Source organism: Podospora pseudoanserina, chromosome 1 (genome assembly GCF_035222485.1).
Source record: "Podospora pseudoanserina strain CBS 124.78 chromosome 1, whole genome shotgun sequence".
Classification (NCBI taxonomy): Eukaryota; Fungi; Ascomycota; class Sordariomycetes; order Sordariales; family Podosporaceae; genus Podospora; species Podospora pseudoanserina.
Window position 1 is genome coordinate 4360102 of NC_085920.1, and position 15699 is coordinate 4375800.

At 52.8% G+C, this 15699-nt stretch overlaps 6 protein-coding genes across 6 annotated transcripts; 2 read left to right on the plus strand and 4 right to left on the minus strand.

Moving 5' to 3' along the window:
• Positions 1–457: 457 nt before the first annotated feature.
• NUP84 (Nucleoporin nup84) lies at positions 458–3959 on the minus strand (the record flags this gene model as incomplete). The annotated part of the gene is made up of 6 exons (XM_062942517.1): positions 3589–3959; positions 3466–3523; positions 1367–3409; positions 1022–1310; positions 556–957; positions 458–488 (listed from the first exon to the last, which is right to left on the minus strand). The coding sequence occupies exons 1-6, from the start codon at positions 3601–3603 to the stop codon at positions 458–460; spliced, it is 2838 nt and encodes a 945-aa protein (XP_062805475.1). The 5' UTR covers positions 3604–3959.
• On the plus strand, positions 3947–6472 carry SMT3 (SUMO protein smt3). Its single transcript, XM_062942519.1, is given in 3 exon segments — positions 3947–5361; positions 5377–5916; positions 6026–6472. The coding sequence occupies 2 exon segments, from the start codon at positions 5677–5679 to the stop codon at positions 6089–6091; spliced, it is 306 nt and encodes a 101-aa protein (XP_062805476.1). The 5' UTR covers positions 3947–5361; positions 5377–5676; the 3' UTR covers positions 6092–6472.
• CMC4 (Cx9C motif-containing protein 4, mitochondrial) lies at positions 4077–4919 on the minus strand. Its single transcript, XM_062942518.1, has 3 exons — positions 4770–4919; positions 4663–4710; positions 4077–4527 (listed from the first exon to the last, which is right to left on the minus strand). The coding sequence occupies exons 1-3, from the start codon at positions 4770–4772 to the stop codon at positions 4336–4338; spliced, it is 243 nt and encodes an 80-aa protein (XP_062805477.1). The 5' UTR covers positions 4773–4919; the 3' UTR covers positions 4077–4335.
• Positions 6473–6475: 3 nt separating the features above from the next.
• Positions 6476–10204, minus strand: QC764_112630 (uncharacterized protein). The gene is made up of 2 exons (XM_062942520.1): positions 9443–10204; positions 6476–9384 (listed from the first exon to the last, which is right to left on the minus strand). The coding sequence occupies exons 1-2, from the start codon at positions 9528–9530 to the stop codon at positions 6818–6820; spliced, it is 2655 nt and encodes an 884-aa protein (XP_062805478.1). The 5' UTR covers positions 9531–10204; the 3' UTR covers positions 6476–6817.
• Positions 9509–12973, plus strand: QC764_112640 (uncharacterized protein). The gene is given in 8 exon segments (XM_062942521.1): positions 9509–10881; positions 10901–11152; positions 11212–11366; positions 11435–11519; positions 11574–12073; positions 12151–12433; positions 12499–12599; positions 12671–12973. 7 exon segments carry the CDS (start codon positions 10992–10994, stop codon positions 12835–12837), a joined length of 1452 nt encoding a protein of 483 aa, XP_062805479.1. The 5' UTR covers positions 9509–10881; positions 10901–10991; the 3' UTR covers positions 12838–12973.
• QC764_112650 (uncharacterized protein) lies at positions 12862–15485 on the minus strand (the record flags this gene model as incomplete). Its single annotated transcript, XM_062942522.1, has 6 exons — positions 12862–14366; positions 14421–14456; positions 14533–14788; positions 14855–14945; positions 15000–15143; positions 15198–15485. 6 exons carry the CDS (start codon positions 15483–15485, stop codon positions 13130–13132), a joined length of 2052 nt encoding a protein of 683 aa, XP_062805480.1. The 3' UTR covers positions 12862–13129.
• Between the last annotated feature and the right edge of the window lie 214 nt (positions 15486–15699).

Below are 15699 nucleotides of genomic sequence, written 5' to 3' on the forward strand. Positions count from 1 at the left end.
AAAAACAAATTTGGGTATCACGAGTGCGCTTTTCAGTGTAAATGAACGGAGACATGAAGAGTAGAAAATGAAGCCGCCTTGACTTCCCCGCACAGCTAGCTACCCACTCGCTATTCTTTGAGATGCCAATGCCAATGGTGGTAAATTGTGGGGGCATTTGGAGTAGGATCAACATAGTCTACGGTGTCATACTCACACATCCAGAACTAATTCAGCATTAGTTTGCCACATCCAGAAGAAATTGTCCTGATCGTTTTATTGTTATCATCGCTGCCCCTTTCGCAAGCGGTGTGAGAACGTCTGCTCTCTACCTGGGAATCAAAACGAACCAAAACGCCAACCAGATGCTTCCAACCCACACGTTGCATTACCTCTTACATCAATAGACCGCCAACTTGACAAAGCTCTGCGCTCAAAAACACATCCTTTATTGGATGTCATTTCTATCAGTCTCCCCTCATGGCTTGATAGACCAAAGCTCCCTCGACCTATGAACAGTTAGCATGAGACCTACAGATCGAAACACTGCGGGAAGCAGAACAGAGGAGAACATACCATCCAAGCTCGCGGTGTTTTTTGCTGCTCTTGCCTTTGCTCTCAGCCGTAGACACAGCCAGCGCCTTGCTGCAGGCTGCAAAAGACTCTAGAAGCTCCTTCATCCTCCCAGACTTGATGAACTCCTGAGCTATGTTTGAGTCCTTCTCGGCAATCAGAGCAGCCAAGTCCATGCATTCCATGAAGTTGTCGCGCGAAACGGCGCCGCCGGCAAAATGGAGGGTGCTGATGTATGCGATAACTGTCTCGGGAATATAGGCCTCGCGGAGGTCCTGAAAGTCGTTGTCGACTTCATTGCTGACCATCAACCAGTTGTTCAGCACCGGCTGCATACAGTTCTTAACATTGCGCACGTCGCCAACGGCCTGAGTCCACATTTCGCGCGCAGGGGGGTGGGATGGACTATAGTGATCATAGTTAGCAAGATCGGTGTTGCATCAATAGTAGACGTGGGCTGGGTACATACTCTCTGCTGAGACCAGCCATGGAAGCCAATGTCTCCATTGAGTCCAGTGCTCGGACGAGACATTCAAGTTCCCATAGGTTTCTGACAACATTCAGAAGCCTGTCTCTGCTGACGCCACACTCTTGAAGGAAGGCTTCACTGAAATCGTGATTAGCGACCTCATCAAACCACCCGTGGGCATCATCTTGGTTTTGGTCCACAAAGGTGATGAACGTCAACTTCTCCATGGCGATGTATCGCCCGGAAACACGGACGCTGAGGGCGCGGGCAGCACGCAAGTCGGCCCGTTCTACGGAAGGTTAATATCCATTTGGGCAACTGAAAATTAGTGGAGGAATAACTTACTCAAGAAGTACTTATAAACCCGGATGGCGTAGGTGCATGTCTCCAAGAACAGCCCGGGGACCATTATGAGCCACTCCAGAGTGCGGATGAGTTCTTCGCTTTCTCCCTCCATGTCGTTGGAGTCATCCCCGATGAAATCCGGTCGAACAATTCTACCATATTTCAGTGTGGCCGGCCCCTCTTCCAGAATCTTGAAGTGACCCTTTACATCGCATCGAACCGACTTGTCGTTGACATCGTTCAGGTAGATAAGGGGCAACTTTCGACCAAACTCCTTTATGTCGACTCCCAACTTGGTCATGATGATCAGCTGGTGCTCACGAGGTTCATCGCCCACAATGTGAATGAGATTTCTGCCTAGCACCTCGTATAGACGGTCCTTGTGGAGTTTGGAGCAGTACAGGGGAACAAGCTCCTCAAGGTTGGCGAGTCGAAGGTAGCTGACGTAGGAGGTAAGAATGTTCTCCTGGGCGTGGCGAATTGCCTTGTGGCCGCTTTCTTGCTTGGAGTTACTGAGCCTATCCAGGGTGTTGACGATGATGAGGACATGAGCCAATGTCCTCAACCCGTCGTAATCGCCCAGACCAACGTACTTCTTTTCGTTGATGTGCTCCGAAATGGGGAAGTTGATCTCTGGGATCAGCTTTGACTTTGCCCTGGCATTCGCCTTCTTGGAAAGCACAACACCTTGATGGAATAGATACCGGCCCAGGTCGTTGGCAACAATGGCGGCTTGGAGCGACTTGGAAGTCCCCAGAGCTTCGTTGCTAGTCTTCGGATCGTTCTCCAAACTGGCCACGAGGCGCTTCGCAACTGTGGCCGGCTCACCGTGGTAAACAACAGCGTTGAAGGCCGGAAAACGCGCAGCGATCGCTACCAAGTCCTTGCCGCCCTTCTTCATCAAGAAAATGTCGAACTGTGTCCTGAGAAGAGCGTTGTAGTGGGCGAAAAGCTTATCATCCCACGACTTGCACACCTTGTCAACGCTCTCAAGATCGCCAGCAAGAAGTCCATAGACGGCCCGATCGTATTCGCTTGTTCCCCCATCATGAGCAGCTGCATAGCACATCCTTCTCCAGAGCACGAGCGAGCCTGGCTCAAAATCAAATTGTTCATCATCTTGGGGATTTGAAAGTGGCAGCGGCGCGATTGTAGCTGCTCTCCACAGTTCCGTCCTCTCTGCGCACCAGTCCCGTATCTCAGACATGGAGTACCCCCGGCGTAGCATCTCAAAGCATCCAAGCCAGATGGCCCGCTCAAAGAACTCATCCTGCGGCTCTAACTTTCGGCCTTGGCGTGTGACGGCGTCTGGATCGAGCTGGGTAACGAGAATATTTGAGCCAAGGTGGGATTGGGAAGTGGCAGCATTAGGGTCAAGCACACCCTGGTACCCATTGACACTCTTCTGTAGCTTGATCTTGTGGCGTGTATGAAGCCAACCATGTGCCAGGATGTCGCCCCTCTCGGCGTTGTGCTGGAGCTCGCTGACAACCACATCGACTGGTGGTCCGTGAGTGGCGCTGTTCTGCAACCACTCCAACACGATCTTCCTCTCTCTGGCCACAGAGTCGGTGATCAGAAACTCCTCCCACCATTCTCTCCGCGACTGGGGCACCGGATTCCTGCCGTTCTTTTCCTCGGCGAGCTCTGAATCTTGGTAACGGAAAGGCAGTATGCGCCGTAAGAGATCCCAGGTTTGTGCCTCCTCCTCTGCCCGTCGCACCTCCTCAGCGCTGACAGAAAAATGGCCTTTTTCAACTTCGTCCACATCCACATCCACCGAGCCTGGTCTTTGCCAAACAGCGCCCCGATTTCGTCCTCCCGCCTGACTTGCTTGCAACCTGTCTACTCTGTTCCGTGCATAGTTGTAGTAGGAATCGAGCAGTTTGAAGATTTGTTCGCGTTTCTCAGAGTTCGACCTGCCTCTCAGATCGGTGTTGTAGCGGTCCAGTTCAGCAGCGAAGAAATCGACGTCGTTCCCGACTCGGACGGTGCTATGGCGGTAGGTAGACTCGAGGTCGGTCATTTCGCGGTGTGACGGTTCTGCGCACTCAAGTTAGATGAAACACAGGAATTGCATCATGGAGAAGGGTTCTGACCTCGAAGTCGACTCTCCAAGCTAGCCCGGGAGCTTTCCTGGGAGATGGATGGAAAATTCTATCGAGCAGGTGCTGTCAGCAACGTTTCAACCAGCTCGAGATTGAACACATGGAATTGCTCACAAATCCAGGCGCCATGACGCCGATGGGATAATGAAGTTGAAATAATACAACGCAAGAGTCTCTGATTCACACAGTCTTGCCCAGTCTGCGAATGGCCGTGGCTTCGTCTTACTGTGGTCTGTTGGGAGCAGTGAGGTGGATCTTGCGCAAACAGTCTGAAAGTCTATTGCATCGTATGCTCAATGTTGGGCGTTGAATGAATTTTTTGTTCAGCGCCGGGGTCAATTGGTGGTTTCGGAGAGATTGGCGGCAGTAATGTGTTGGTAATCTACCTATCTCCCTGGAGGGTGGGTATCGATGGTGGTGGTCCCTTTGAGCTGTTGGACGCGGTCGCGTCAATGCCGTTCGAAAAATTGGGCTTGAGAGCAGCGTCGAAGCCCTGGAGAGTGAGCTCCCCGGTTATTAGACTGCCAAGCTTCTTGAGCCAGACTCTCAGTATAAGCACGGACCGTATGGGGGCCCTAGCTTCGCGCTCGCCCTGGGCTCCACCCAACTCAGCGAACTAGAAAAAGCTTTGGCGATTGGAAAATTTTGGACTTTTCCTCTTTTCTTCTTCATGTCTTTGGCATTCGTCTTAGAGTCTCGGAACAAGGCCTCAGTTCTTGTTCAGGTCCACGCGGCCTCTCGCGCGCTCAACGATCGCCTAGAGTAAATATGCACTCTCCTCATAAGTTACCTGCACCTTCACAGGGCGTTCAGGTGGACGCATTGGATGTGTGATACATTTTGATATCTTGACCATTTGTATTATTGCTTCGCCTTCTCCCTCTGCTCCATTTTCAGCCTTAACAAGCTCGCCTTCGGACAGCTAACCGTGGTTGCCTCGTCGCCGTTCTTTTTGTAGAATGCCTGGCAACATTCGTAGAGGGCATCGACATATCTTGTACACTTGGCTTCGTCAAATCCATTCCGCGTCAAACAATCTGTGATGCCTGTGAGCTACAATGGTTTACTGGGCCGTGAGCCTCAACTACACGTTACATAGCCTGCTCACTTTGTATGGCGCACTGGTTTTTAGTCAGCATATGTCCTCTTCTTTCAACCACTCCCATGTGATGGGAGAGTCAGACGTACCGCGCGTGGGTGGCATGGAGGATCAGTTTGGAGATCTCTTACAAGCGCCTGCAGTTTGGAACGTCAACATCCGCCTGTCTAGAATTTCGAGAGTAAGGCAGCCCGACCATCTTAAGAGATATGGCGCCGTGTTCGCGGGGTTATAAGGGTTTGGTATTCAAAGAACGCTTCAGGTGTTCGGTGTAGGGTTGCCAGTTTGGCGAACAGCATCAGCGTGGTTCCTAATCCTTAAGAAGAGTGGAAACAATGATGTCAGGATCCCTGTCATAAATCAAAGAGCCGCTAGCTGTCCGCTGTGAGACAGCGGACCATGGCACTTTGGGAACCGTATGTAGAGCCCCCAACTCGCCGATCCCTTCTGGATTATTGTACTGCTGGAGTTTTTCTGCTTGAATAAAAAGCCCCTACTAGGTAGGGTTGATGTTATGTCTTGCTTGGGCTTTTCTTCCCGCCCGTCAGTTAACCCCAAAACCTTAATTCAACTTGAGCCCCACCAAGCCTCTGCCTAACTGCAACAACCGCCCCGCGCAAACGAACCGCCACATCCCACCTTTTGTCGCCAGCATCAGTTCACAGTGCAGCTTTCCGATTACTTCCTTTCCTCCACAGTACTCATCTCCCCCTTCGTCCAAACCATCGATCACTGAAAGGTTCACATCCCCTACGTGAATCCCAAATCGGCCGCGACACTCCGCTCAGGTACGTCCCGCTCAGGTACGTCGTAAGCGCTTCCTCTGCCCCTCCATCCCGTAGGCGACTTCGCGCCCAGGGCAGCTCCGTTCCTCTCCAGGCACAGGCACAGGCACCCCTAGGCACGCGCGCTTCCCATCTCCCGAAGTCGCCCATTATCTGCAACTCGCCCCTCCGAGCAGCCTACTTCTCTTCCACTCACTTCCGCACAATCCGAGTTACCACAGCCCAACAAAGACATTTTTCGAATCAAGAAGGGCTAATTTCCCACGCTCACAGCTCACCTTCTCACAGACGACAACCAACCCCTCTCAAGAATTCGCAATGGCCGACGCTGCGGAGAACGGTTCCCCTGGCCAGGGCCCCGATGTCCCCCAGGGTGGCAGCGAACACCTTAACATCAAGGTGACTGACAACAACAACGAGGTCTTCTTCAAGATCAAACGAAGCACCAAACTGGAGAAGCTGATGACTGCCTTCTGCGAACGCCAGGGTAAGACCATCCAGTCGGTCAGGTTTCTCTTCGAAGGCCAGCGTGTCCAACCTTCCGACACCCCAGATACGGTATGTTTGTTTGCCCCTGGACGCTTCAGGCTTTTCATGCTCTTCGTCCATTGCAGTTATACTTGGGGCAGGGCAGTTCACTAATCGATTTGGTCTACGTTGGTTTTAGCTCGAAATGCAGGATGGGGACACTCTCGAGGTTCACCAGGAACAAGTCGGTGGTGGTGGTCTCTAGACATCCAAGAAAGCCTTTCTTCCCCGATCCTTTTGGGATTATGGGGCACTGCAAACTGGGAAAATCGTCTGGACATGTCTTGACCTCATATAAGTGGACGGTAGATTTCCATGATGAGTCAGCGGAGCGAAGGAGAGCATTGGCATTCATGGCTTAACAGTGGTCACAGTCGTTGGTGCACAGGCACAGTACCAATGAGGTGGGAACAAGTCAACATCGGATGGGATGGATGGTGTTATCTTGGGCGGCCTGGTCTTGATGAAGGCAGAGATGATTGTCATCTCTGGCTATTGCGATGTTCTTTTTGCCAGTGGAAGGATTCTGATTCTGGCGCATTTCGGGGCGTAGTACTATGACACAATTTACGGAAAGTCAACTTTGCAATAATTCTGATCTTTTTGCTGCTGATTTTGTGACTGCGAAGTTCTGCTTGTGCAGTACAACAATCGCCTTGCTCCTCCTGAATGTTAAAGGTGAGAAAGAATTCATGTTAGCGATTTTGCAAAGTCATTAACGCCAGATCTAGGTACAGACTTTGATTTATTATGCCTTCCTCCGTTAAAACCCCAAGCCCCATTCCAAGACAAAAATAGACAGATAGATGCTTGACCCGCTCACTGTATTCAAGTACGCCATGCAACACAACAGCAAAAACACGATTCATCGGCCATGATCATCATGTAACCATAAAAGGGCACCTCTCACACCCATGGATGCAATCAATCCTCAAGCCTTGAGCTCAGCCTCCATGCACCTGGTACACAGAACAACCGTCTCGCCCGGCGCTCCACGCCCCTCCTGGGGGAAAATCTGGCCGTCGTCAAACCCGCCGTGGCAGGAAGCGCAGCGGAAGCACTCGTCATGCCACTCGCCGCCCAGCGCCCGAATGTATTGTCCGATGACAGCCTTCCTACAGGCGCGGCACTTGGGCGCCCTCCGCTCTGTGCGCTTCGTCTGGCAAGAGACACACCACGCATAGCCGTCCTTTTCGATATGCGTCATGCCCTTTTCAAACGGATCACCGCACTCGGCGCAGAAAAAGTGACCAAAATGCCAGTGTGAGCCAAGCGCCACAACATGTTCACCCATGATGGGCGTTTTGCAGTGCTTGCACCTTGGTGCAAACAATTCGTGCCAGTCGAGGTGGCAGAAGAAGCGCAAGCGTTCGTCGCCGTCCTCTGCTTCCGTCTCGCCCGGCTTTTCGGGGAGTATCTCGCCAGCAGCGCGGCGAGAGATGCGCTCGAGGCGCTGGGCACGATAGTGATCTGGCTCGGGAGAAATCTCCAGTGCCTCGAGGGAGGTCCCGCAGGAAAAGCAGGTGAAGCACTGCGGGTGGAATCGCTCTGAGTTACCTGCCAGTGAGACGAAGCGGCCCTCGATGAAGTGGCCGCACTCGTGGCAGCGAGCCGTCGCCCTGCTGCCCACGGGCCTAGGGTCAGGAGTCCAGTGTCCTCTAGGACGGGCTGCAGCCTGCCTGACACGAGGCGCTCCTGGTTGAGGAGTGGGGAGTGGCCGCCGCGAGCCGCCACTATTATTCGTACTCGCGCTGTCGTCCGGGGTCACGATCACGGGGATACTCGGACCGTCATCGGCATCGTCAGGCGCGATTACGATGGACGGAACTGGCGGGGCAGCGGGCGAGGAGGTGTCCGACACCGAAATCGAGGGAACAGCAGGCCCATCTACTTGAATAGTGGGCGGCGCTGGTTGTGGGCGGCGGAACGGCGAGCGGCGCGTAGGCGGCGATGGGGTCGGAGAATCATCCGAAACAGAAATAGAAGGGATCGGCGGCGCTTGCTGCTGGGCTTCTTTGGACTGCTTGGAGAGGATCCGGCCGGGGACGAGGCACACGGGATGCTGGGCTTCGATGCCTCGTCCGGACCTCGTCGAGTCTGACTTATCGTCAGTAGCCTCCTCATGGGGCTTCCAATTCTTATCAAAGCTTACGATTGGTCGCCCCGGAACGTCACTGACGGCAGATGGCGTGGGTAGCGCTGGACTACGGTCTTTGAGCTTCATAGTGGTGGCCTGCCGAATCTCGTCGCTCCGAACCTCGATACCGTGCTTTCGAGGCACGTCCTCACGCACCACAGGAGCTTGTGGGCGCGAGTTTGTGGTATAAGCAGGATTCCTCGATTGGGTTGGAGGGTTGCGATGAATCTCAAATCTATTGATGCGCTTTTGGGGGGACGGTGGAGACGTGACCGCAACCGATTGTGCCTCGGGAGCAAACTGCACACGGTTTAACGGGTTCCTTGGTTTTGACTGCAGGGCCTGAGCTTTCCCATCTTGTGGGAACGGATCTTCAGCACGCTCAGCTTCCTGGCTGTCGGGTTCTTCCCAGATCTGATCACCAGAAAAAGGCTTTTGGACTTCGCCACTGATGTTTCTCTTGAGGCTGCTTCGACGGCGCCCCGCTGGCCGAGGCCCTGCGGGAGCCGCGACTCCGTTGTATGTCTTTGCATTCCGAGCCTCAGCTGAACCCCCCCGCAACGAATCGAGACTTCCTCGCCCACTGTCGACCGGATGAGCCGAGGTGAAAGACGAACGACTTCTGATAGACGCAGGCCCATCTTCACCTTCGCTCGAGCTGCCGGAAACTGACGTAGAAGTAGAATTTCTCGCCAGTCCAGTTGGAGCAACATCATTGCCATACATGCCCACGCTCGCCGTACGTGCGTGCGCATAGCTGTCCTTGCGAAGGTGGGATTTGTATCGATAAGGGGTGCCTGGCTGAGGCACTTTGCCAGGATTCTGGTGCTGCCATACCAGCTCGGCAGCCTCGTCGAGAGCAGCGTTGTAAAGCCGCTTTTCATCCTCATCCTCGGCAACCGGCGCACCATCTTCCTTTACTTCCTCATTTTTGACTGTCATATCCTCCATAGCCTGCCGCAGCGAAAACGCCTCCTCCTTTTCCATCCATCTCTGACCCCGTTCGATATAGGTTGCACTTGGTACGACGTCTGACGGCTTCAACGGCTGGACCGGGCGGTTCGGGTAATAGTCTCTCCCCCGGGTTCCCGCTGAAAATCTTGATGATATACTGGCGGACATGGACGGAAGACTTGCGGAGGGCCCTATCCCGCTGACTTCTAAGGGGGACCCTTGCTGCTGGCTGTCGTTGTGATGATGGTGGCGAAGTGATGATGTTTCGGAAGCTGGCATGGCTCCCATGGACGGGCCACTAGGGGGTAGCCCGGCTACATCTCGTTGCTTTGTGGGGGAGGTGGGAAGAGGACGAGCACCGCCGGGCCGGTTGATGCGGTTGTTGCGCAGGTCTGCCAGGTACGCGGCTACATATTTCATCAGCATCAGTTGCGGCGGCAGTCGCCAGATTGCATGCGCACATACCGAATTGCTCGTTCGACATGTACGAAGGTGACGGCGGCGTCACTTTCCGGGGAGAGCCCCGTTCCCTGGGCTTATTGTGTGCAAACATCAGTCCTCCTCCTGGGGCTGTAGGGGTTCGTTTCGGGGTGTTGTCGTCGAGGTAAGGATAAAACTATTGTGATCGTAGTAGCTGTAGCTGTGGTGCTGTGTCCAGTGTAGTGTAGATGGTCTCGGAAAGCAGGTGGAGAGGGCAGGCATCAAGACGTCAGGTGAATTTATGCTCGGGACTATAATAGCTGGTTGTTTATCATATACAGCGGTGGTGTTTCAACGAGGTTGCTAGGCAGGGCGGCGGGTGCGCCGGTGAGCCAGGGATGTCGACGGATTGGAGGTGAGTAAAGAACGGGGGAGGGCGGAAAAGGGCGAGAAAAGGGCTGGTCGAAGCACCTAGAGTTGCAGACTGGAGCTGTGAACAACAGAGATGCACCGAGATTTCGGCCCTGCCATTGGACCACGCAATGTGACAAACAACGGGGGTTCCCCAGGCGACCATCCACTTTCGGCAAGCGCTAGAACCTGGAAGATGCCGCGACCAAGAGTGCGTGCAGCCAGTACGTACCTGGTTCAAGGTTGGCGATTGGCGGCTGAAAGTTTAGAAACAAAAACCACGCGAAACAGGGATTGCCTAGAAGCCTTTGCCTGCTGTCAAGAAAATATGATGCGAATGGCTTCAGGGCGCCAGACAGAAGTGGCCGACTTGGCCTGCAGTGGACACATCTGTCATTGCCCAACAGCAGTCCACGGTTGCAGAGATGTAAGAGAGCACATGCTGGTGCTACTGCATGTTGGCAAGCAAGCACCGACAACCGGGCTCTCCCGCCTCCCCGCACCACTTATTCCCGACTGAGGTGGTGTTGGAATCTGGATTCTTCAGTAGCTTTGTTTCTTGGAGCCCAGCTTCTGCCCAATCCGCACTGATGACACTCTCTACCTTGAATACCTCATCGGAACCGCCAGTCTAGTGTACATACATGAAGCTTCTCTTCTGACGTTAGCTCTACCAGGCTTGGCATCTCTTGCCGTGGCAAAGTCCAGACTGACCGCCCTGGTGGATGTGGGTGTCATTGAAGAGATCCGCTTTGCCGAGGCGGGTTGGGACCGTCCAGGATCAAATCCATCGACCTTTGTCAGGTGGAGAGCAGGTAACAGGGTGCCCGTCCTCGGCCGAGTCCCAGGCATTCTCCCATATATTATTGACTAAGACGTATCGAGTCGGTATGGTGATATCTTTTTTTTTCCGCAGTTTGTCATCCTTATTCCCATCCTAGGCCGGTGACAGGCCTTGCGGATATCTTACCCGGTCTGTTGTTGATCGGGCATGAGGGGTCTCTCCTAGTTTCGTCTTCTTATTGATTTAGTTTTGTTGCTGGTACTGTCTTTGAACTATCCACAACTTCTAGCGATCATCACAACTTCTAGCGATTATTAATTGCCATGAACTGGATGCGTTTCCAATAATCTCTTGGTTTTTTTCTCGCTCGCCTTTTAAACCCTTTCCCAAGCCTTCGCAATGATCCCAAGTTCGCCTGTCCCAGGCAGGTTGCCGGGCACGTCAGCCCCTGAGACTGGGCTGGTCGATGTTGAGGGAACCACGAGATCTGGAAAGGAAGAGATAACAGGGGAAAGTGACTCTTCCGAAGTGAAAGAATTCAAGGAAGGTGGATATGGCTGGTTAGTTTGCTAGCACTCTACTATCAGTCTCCCTGCCAATCTGACTTCGTATTCTCTAGGATGGTTGTCTTCTCAGTCGCCTTGGTCAACGCTCATACATGGGGCCTAAACTCATCATACGCCGTGTTTCTTGCCTATTACTTGCGCTCTCGAGATATCGCTGGCTCTTCACCGCTTGCCTTTGCTTTTGTTGGCGGTCTCTCAATCTCGATCTGTGAGTCCATCCACACAGCAGCTCGCTTACCAAGGTTGCTTTTGACTGACACCTGTCACTCTTTTCAGCGCTGCTCGTCTCTCCACTGGTGACATGGTGTATAGGGAGGTTTGGAACCATATCTACGTTTCGGATAGGGGTTGTGTTCGAAGCGTGAGTCGGATCACTCTGATATCCAGCAATGCCACCATGCTAACTCTCATTAAGCATCTCATTTGTGGGAGCCTCCTTCTCGACTCACATATATCACCTAATCCTAAGCCAAGGAGTGTGTTTTGGAGTTGGTTTGGGGTTTTGTTTTACAGCAACAGTCGGTGTAGTGCCCCAGTGGTTTGTTAAGCGACGTTCCTTTGCCAACGCTGTGGCGACATCTGGCTCTGGATTTGGTGGCCTCACATACTCCTTGGCAACCAATGCCATGATAACCAACCTGGGGCTGCCATGGGCTTTCAGAATCCTCGCCATTGTGGCGTTTGTGGTCAACGGTGGGTGCAGCTTGATCCTCCGTGATCGCAACAAGGCGGTCGGGGCGAAGCATGTGCCCTTCCATCTGGATCTCTTCAAACTACCTGAATATTGGCTATTCTTGGGTTGGGGCTTCTTTTCTCTCATGAGTTATGTCATTGTTGTATTTTCCATCACGGACTATGCTCAACAAGTTGGCTTCAGTGCCAGCCAGGGTTCCCTGGCTGCCGCTATCTTCAACTGTAAGTGGGCCACTTCTCTTCTCTTGCTCAAACAACTGTGCATACATACAAGATGCTGATTCATTTGGGGCTGGCAGTATCGCAAGGCATTGGAAGACCTCTCATTGGACTCGCCAGTGACCATGTTGGGAGACTCAACGTCGCTGGCCTTGGGACGCTCACCGCCGGCGTGGTTGCTTTCTTCTTGTGGGTCTTCGCCGGGAAGTCGTACCCAGGGTTGATCATATACGCCCTGTTCGGGGCGTTTGCCGGCATCATCTGGCCTTGTGTGGCTCCCGTTGGAGCTGAGGTGGTCGGTCTCTCACTACTACCTGCTGCTCTTTCAATTTATTGGCTTGTTCTTGTTCTTCCAGCCACCTTGTAAGCTTCCATCCACTTGGCCATGCATTTCTGCCCCACAGTTATTGACGCAAATCGCTGAACAGCGCCGAAGTGATTGGTCTGATGCTGAGAACATCTGGCGTTGATGGATACCTGAATGTCCAGATTTTCACGGGGGTCATGTATATTGCCTCTTTCGTGTCCAGTACGTTCCCTTTTGCTTCAAACCTGTTTGCATTGTCACAATACATTCTAATCGCACGCGTTCTTTCATAGTCTGGCTTCTGAGGAGTTGGAAACTTCAACAAATGCAGATTTTGGGAACAATGGATGATCCGCTGGCGATCGAGGCGCCCAATGCTGTCCAGTCGGGGGCAAAAGCATCTGAAAACGGGCGTCCACGTTCGTACATCATGAATATGTTTGTTTTCAGGCATGTATAGCAAGCAACGAGTACAAAATAGCTTCAGAATAATAGTTGGGAGGTCTGCGAATACAACCAACGGGCCCTGCGATGCTACTTATAGGCCTTCCGAGGTGATCCGTCGATGTTAAAAGTTGTCAATGTCTTCTGACAAACCTATTGGATGCCTTGGAATGTGTCGATCTAACTTGAAATCTCTATCATCTTGTCCACAATGTGTACCCCCAGCTACAAAACTATTACACCACCCAACAAATGAGAAGCTGTCCCACACAGCTGGCTTTTCTTCCCTTCATCTTCATCTTCACCTTCTAAGCACTTGATAGCTCTATCGCCTTCGCCTTAGCCGCCTCGAAATCGTCAAACGCGTAAAGCGGGAGGCCACTTTCCTCGATGAGTTTCTGTCCCTCCTTCTCGTTGGTCCCTCGAATCCGTACCACGACGGGCACGCGTGGCGAGAGCTCCTTGAAAGCCATTATGATGCCGTTGGCGATCATGTCCCCCAAAGTCAGCCCGCCAAAAATATTCACAAATATCACCCGGACCCTTGGATCTTTCAAGATAACCTCGAAGCCGTGCTTGACCGTCTCGCTAGTTGCTTTCCCGCCAGTATCGAGAAAATTAGTTGCGTGGCCCCCCAGGGCATCGACCGTGTTCATGGCGAGCCCTGCGCCATTGACCAAGGTTCCGATGGTCCCGTTGCCCTCCAATTTGATGTATATAATGCCACTCTTTTCCGCCTCGAGCTCAGAGGCATCCTCCACGGCTGTGTTTCTCAATTTCTGCAACTCGGTCTGCCGTCCGCAGCTTCGATAGGCTGCGTCGTCAAAGCCGAAGCGAGCACCAACCACCTTGATCTCACCAAGACGTTCCACAATCTCTGTCTCCATCAGATATGCCTCCTTTTCGTAAAATATGTCTGATAGTCTGTGGACAAGACGGCGGAGAGATTCATGGGCACTTTCCTTGAGACTGATGTGCAGGTGACTGGCAACACGCTCAATGGCAAGCTCGTCTGGACCGTGGCGATAGTCGAAGGGGTAACGTTTTACCATCTTCTCGATTTGATCGTCATCCACGGTAGGAGCCGCAAGAATACATGGTGATCTGGTCGAACGATCGACCCCGATGGCTAAGAAGCGCCTAGTGCCTAACCCCGAGTAATGGCCGCAGTTAAGGCCTGCTTCGCGCAGCAGATCCATACAGTCGTCCTCGGACAATGTCAAATGGCGCCGTTGCTGTGTGCACGGTTTTGCTAGAAACCGAGTCCTCGTTTGAGGTCTACGGACAGCCGTGTGGATCTGTCTACGCTGGTTTCCCAATTTGCCGCGACCAGCTAGGGAGTTCACCCCGTGTGTAGACCCTCCCAATCTTTCCTTGAAAGCTTCACCAAACTGACCTGGGTGTGTCACCATTGTCACACCAACAGACACCAGCGCTTCTATCTTCTCCTTCGCATCGGGTTCCCCAGCGATAGTGAAAGCTCCGGCGTGACCCATGATACGACCGCGTGGCTCGTGAATCCCAGCGATAAGTCCGACTATTGGCCTATGGTTGAGCTGTTAGCTGACACAACCTGTGTAACGGCCATAATAAACTTACTTCGGACTTTGTGTGCGAGAATGATAGTCTCGGATCCTATCCAGCGAGGTCATTGTCAGCACACGAACACGGAATAGAAATGAAGGATTGGAAAAACAAGTCGGAATAATACCATTCGGCAGCATCCAGCTCACCCAAACCGCCGATTTCCCCGATTAGAGCAATAGCCTCCGTATCACTGTCATTTTCTAAGACAGTCAAAGCCTCCCTCAGGTCTGTACCGGGAACAATGTCACCGCCCACGCCTATACAAAGGCTCTGCCCAAGACCAGCTCTCGTGGTTGACGCCACAGTTTCATAGCTCAGCGTACCTGATTTAGCAATGATTCCAATTTTCCCTGGCGAGAAGCAAGGCAAGGGCTGGAATCCTGGGACAATGTGACGTTAGTTCTCAGTACAGTAAGTGTGGATGTTGATATGGGCCATATGCACACCGATTCGACACTTTCCCACGGCGGAGATGATCCCTGGGGAGTTTGGACCGACCAGGCGAGACTTGGATTGAGTCTTTAAGATAGAATGAATCTTTGAATGTCAGAATATTGGTTTTGGGATTTTCAGCAGTGGCGGCTTGCTTACTCGAAGCATGTCGTGCAGAGGAATATGCTCTGCTACTGCCACGATCAAAGGAACCTCGGCTTCAATGGCCTCCTCGATAGCACCTGGGGCCTGATGAGCTGCTACATAGATCGCTGTTGCATCTGGTTTGAGTTCTTTCATGGCCTATCGGCTAGGTTAGCAGGGACTTGGGTGAGAACACAGGCAGAGCACACAGACTGACTGAACCGTGGGGAGCACCGGAAGCCCGAAATGTTCTCCGGTCCGGCCGGGCCTCACGCCTCCAACAATGTTGGTCCCCCAAGCGATCGAGTCTTTGGCATTTGCTGTTGCCTGCTTGCCCGTGAAGCCTTGGAACATGACACGGGTGTGTGCTCCTATACGGAGATTGGGAAGAGTGTCGGCATAGCTCTGCAGTCTCACTGTTGTTCCAAAGTTTCGGCGCAGGGCTTGCTGCCGCGGCACGACGAATCGGGGCCCATATCGGATAGGCTGAACAACACGCATTTTTGGGGGGATAAAGGGTTTCTAAGTATTTCAGAGTGGTGATGGTGTATATGGGAGACAAACTCCCGGACAGGTAATACTGAATGTGAGCGCCAGCGCCTGTTGGCCGATCATATCCCACGATCAAGCCGAGGTATTTGGGTGTCGAAAAGAGGGACCGGTACCAGTCGAGCATCGACGAACAAGATGCGTAAGTCGACTTACAGCCCAGAGC

Coding starts and splice junctions, on each gene's coding strand:
- CMC4 (XM_062942518.1), bottom strand. Junction 4,528..4,662: donor CTCCATGCCACCCACGCGCG/GTACGTCTGACT, acceptor AAACCATTGTAG/CTCACAGGCATCACAGATTG.
- SMT3 (XM_062942519.1), top strand. CDS start 5,677: ATGGCCGACGCTGCGGAGAACGGTTCCCCTGGCCAGGGCCCCGATGTC. Junction 5,917..6,025: donor CTTCCGACACCCCAGATACG/GTATGTTTGTTT, acceptor CGTTGGTTTTAG/CTCGAAATGCAGGATGGGGA.
- QC764_112630 (XM_062942520.1), bottom strand. CDS start 9,530: ATGTTTGCACACAATAAGCCCAGGGAACGGGGCTCTCCCCGGAAAGTG. Junction 9,385..9,442: donor CATGTCGAACGAGCAATTCG/GTATGTGCGCAT, acceptor TGAAATATGTAG/CCGCGTACCTGGCAGACCTG.
- QC764_112640 (XM_062942521.1), top strand. CDS start 10,992: ATGATCCCAAGTTCGCCTGTCCCAGGCAGGTTGCCGGGCACGTCAGCC. Junction 11,153..11,211: donor AAGGAAGGTGGATATGGCTG/GTTAGTTTGCTA, acceptor CGTATTCTCTAG/GATGGTTGTCTTCTCAGTCG. Junction 11,367..11,434: donor CGGTCTCTCAATCTCGATCT/GTGAGTCCATCC, acceptor CACTCTTTTCAG/CGCTGCTCGTCTCTCCACTG.